The following is a 3,619-nucleotide window of genomic DNA, read 5'->3' as shown; positions in this document are numbered from 1 at the left end:
TAGTGTTGGTGAAAGCTGTGCCAAAATCTTCTTATGCATGGTGAACAATTAATGGGGTTTCTGGTGGCATGCATGAAGATATATAATGGTGTTCGTATAGAGATGGGGGATAGTAATGGTGGTGGTAAAGATAGTAAAGAAGATGGTGATGATGACAATTTGAAATATAGGAGTATCATAATATTGATAAATGATAATGATGGTAGTTGGTTGTTAGAATATAAATTAAATTTTTGGAATAAGTAGTAATTTAATATAGTATTAGAGCAGATTGAGATTATGAGTTCTCGAACTCTGGCCTACTTTCATCATTCACCTTCCATTTCAATTAAATATTTTTCGTATTGGACCTCACCTATTAAGAGAGCGTTTGAGCCTACACTTAAAGAAGAGTGTTAGAATATAAATTGAATTATTAATTTACCATTTCCTATCAACTTAAGCTTTTAAAATAAGTAGTGGTTTAAAGTTGGTTAATCGATTTTCATGATCAGGATTTGTACAAGCCAGGCTTAAAATCTCAAATTTAAAATTTCACATAATTCTCAAACGGCAAGATACAGAATATATAGAACATTTGCAAATATACACAGACTGAAGAGATCGATCGATGCTACTATTTAACGTCCGACTTCAAGGTTTGACTCAGTTATGAAGGGATTAGGAGATATAAATGATTCTCCAGGTACATGATACGTAGCAACAGGCATTTTCATCGGAAGCTTTGGCAGCGGGGCTTGAGAATTAAGAACTTGAATTGCTTGTCTTATTGAGGGCCTCAAACTTCGATCAGGATGAGCACACCATAGACCAACAATCATTAGATGCTCTACCTGCTTCACATGGACATCAATATCCAGCATCTCATCCACACCCCACAGAAGCTTTCCCCTTCCAAAAAGATCCCAAATCCACGCTACCAGTCCCGTTTCAGAACTACTCTTGTCAATCGGATCAACTGACTTCCTTCCAGTAGCAATTTCCAAGACAACCACCCCAAAGCTAAAAACATCTGACTCTTTGCTGGACTTGCCTGTGATTATGCATTCCGGCGCCAAATAGCCCAAAGTTCCGGCCAAACCAGTCGTCTGGGGACCTAGCTCGTGGTCCACAAGTCTAGCTAACCCAAAGTCACCAAGCTTGACGTTGAAACCAGAATCTAGCATTATGTTGCTTGATTTAATATCCCGGTGCACAACACACTGCTCCCACTCTTCATGAAGATAGAGCAATCCAGACGCCAAGCCGAGAGCAATTTTGTGCCTCACACCCCAAGAAAGATGACTCTTTTTCCCAAAGAGGTGAGAGTCAAGGCTTCCGTTTGGCATGAACTCATAAACAAGTAAAAACTCACCATTATCATGGCACCAACCGATGAGCTGGACAAGATTCCGGTGCCGTAGCTGGCTAATGATCTTCACCTCGGTTATGTACTCCTTGATCCCTTGTTTAGAACCTCTTGAAAATTTCTTCACAGCAACTGCCACTTTCGAACAAGTAAGGTAACCCCCATAAACCTCTCCAAACCCACCTTCACCTAATTTCCTCTCCTTTGAGAAATTTTCTGTAGCCGAAACAAGATCTGTATAAGAAAACCTTCGTGGCCCTGCTCCTCTTTCAAAGTCATCACTTATCGATGCAACATTAATTCTGTGTAGTGTTGTTTCCTTCCTCGTCTGCTTCAGCCTCCACAAAGTTCCAGAAGTTATAATAAGCATCGAAAGTATCACGGCACCAAATACAACTGCTACAACTCGTATTATCATCTTCGTGGCATTTTTTCCATTGTTTTCCTTTGCATAATCTAAACTAGAATTAAACCCCCATGATCGAAGCGTGTGTTGCTCTACATTATAACTAGTAGCAGCTGAAAACCCGATCGTGACCAACTCAGGTAGAACCTCCATCAGATCAATTTGGTAAGAGAGGCTAGTATTTTCTCGAGTACTAGAGGTATTTTGGTAGGTCCAAAAGACAGTAAGATTCTTAGTAGTACCATTATAAGTAATCCATACATCAGCAGGATCTCTGCTATGTAAGCTAGCATTCCACCTGGTGGAGAGGTTAGAGGCAATTGAGTTTACGTTGATTCCCACATGCTCATATGGAGGATCCCAGCCATTTGAATGAGAGTCAAACTCAACAAGAACAATTTTGCTTTTGGAAGAGATATTGGTTGTGTTAAATAGGCCAAGAAAACCACCGGCCGAATTCGGTGGGATTTGAAAACCTACAGGAGCAAGGAAGAATGCAAACCCAGCCGCATAGTTTTCATTTCCTTGGGTGTCGATGGTGAAGGAGAAGTGGGTGGTGAAGTCAGAGAGTTTCTTATTGTCAGAGTTCCAAAGTTGTACGTTGTGAGCATAGGTGACTCGACCAACCCGACTTACATACCTGACATTGGTAAATTCAATGACTCCGTTAGAAGACATTGCATCTCCACCATACAATATGTCAGGCATATCTGGGTCAAAGCGAGGTATTTGGAAGGAGATGGAAGTAGCAGAGGGAAGAAGAATACAAAAGGAGAGGATGAGAAGTGGTACAAGTAAGTGGTAGAAACAGTTGGCCATGGCTTGAGTGAGCGAAGGAAGAATTAAACCAGAAAGTACTTCAAGCAAGCAAACGAGCTAGCTAGCTACCACATGCACATGCAAGTAAAGGTTTATATGGATGGAGAGTTTTTCAAATAAAAGTTATGTTTTAGCATAAGATAAAAAATTATCTTCTAGCTTTGGAAGTTAAGAGGCCAGTTTCCTTTGAGGCAGAATTGCTTTAATAATATTGGCTTTTGGCTAAATGTTTTATGATAAAGGTGATCATGCCCTTTGGCTAAATATATGGTTGCTTTTTGTATAATGGCCTTTGGCGTATGTTAACACGCCTGTCAAAAGAGGAAGAGTTGAAGCGTGAGTGCAACATTAATGAGGGAGAAAAAGAGAGAGACATTTATCCCCAATAAAAGAGATCGAAATTTGTTCTTTTGTTTGTGTGTATTAGAGTTTTTAGGTTCAGAGTGATTTTTCCTTTACTATTTTTATTTTCCATCTTAGATAATGAATTTATTTGTAATTGTCTCCGTCTCCTACTTCACATCGAAGAAACTATGCAAATCTTGGTGTTTTCTTATGCATTATTGTTTTTTCATATTTACCATAATTATGATCTTTTTCACAACAGAGTTGATAAAACGTACGATCTCTAGCTATTTAATTAGGTGGCCTTTTTTGTAATGTTGTTTCTCCATATTCAGGGGCTATTCTGATTTAATTAATTACTTTTTTCTGGTTGGAGTATGATCACATGTAAAGATGAAGAGGTGAAAATGTACTGTATTAATTAAAAATCATATTAATTTGTATTTGATTCAACAAATGGATGTAAAAAGAAAATATTGATTAAGAAAGAGTAAAAATAAATTAACACATTAAGTCACAATCTAAAAGGCAAAGTATAAGGTAGTAATTATTTAATAAGATGAATTACAAGACGCCAATAATTACAAATGGATATTTCTAAACTGCGAAGAGACACTATATATCAGACTATAAATAATTAAACCAAAAGTTTGCTACTTGTACGTAGACAATAGATTTTAGAATTTTAATTTCCTTTTACT

General features: G+C 37.8%; 1 protein-coding gene across 1 annotated transcript; it reads right to left on the bottom strand.

Annotated features, from left to right (window-relative positions):
- Positions 1–512: 512 nt before the first annotated feature.
- Positions 513–2,750, bottom strand: LOC133852292 (L-type lectin-domain containing receptor kinase IX.1-like). Its single transcript, XM_062289024.1, has one exon. It carries the CDS (start codon positions 2,571–2,573, stop codon positions 621–623), a length of 1,953 nt encoding a protein of 650 aa, XP_062145008.1. The 5' UTR covers positions 2,574–2,750; the 3' UTR covers positions 513–620.
- Between the last annotated feature and the right edge of the window lie 869 nt (positions 2,751–3,619).

The sequence above is a fragment of the Alnus glutinosa genome, chromosome 12 (assembly GCF_958979055.1).
Source record: "Alnus glutinosa chromosome 12, dhAlnGlut1.1, whole genome shotgun sequence".
Taxonomy (NCBI): domain Eukaryota; kingdom Viridiplantae; phylum Streptophyta; class Magnoliopsida; order Fagales; family Betulaceae; genus Alnus; species Alnus glutinosa.
The sequence above is the reverse complement of the archived record's forward strand: the minus strand, read 5'-3'. Positions and strand labels throughout refer to the sequence as shown.

Excerpts from the sequence above, each read along its gene's own strand:
- LOC133852292 (XM_062289024.1), bottom strand. The coding sequence starts at position 2,573 with ATGGCCAACTGTTTCTACCACTTACTTGTACCACTTCTCATCCTCTCC.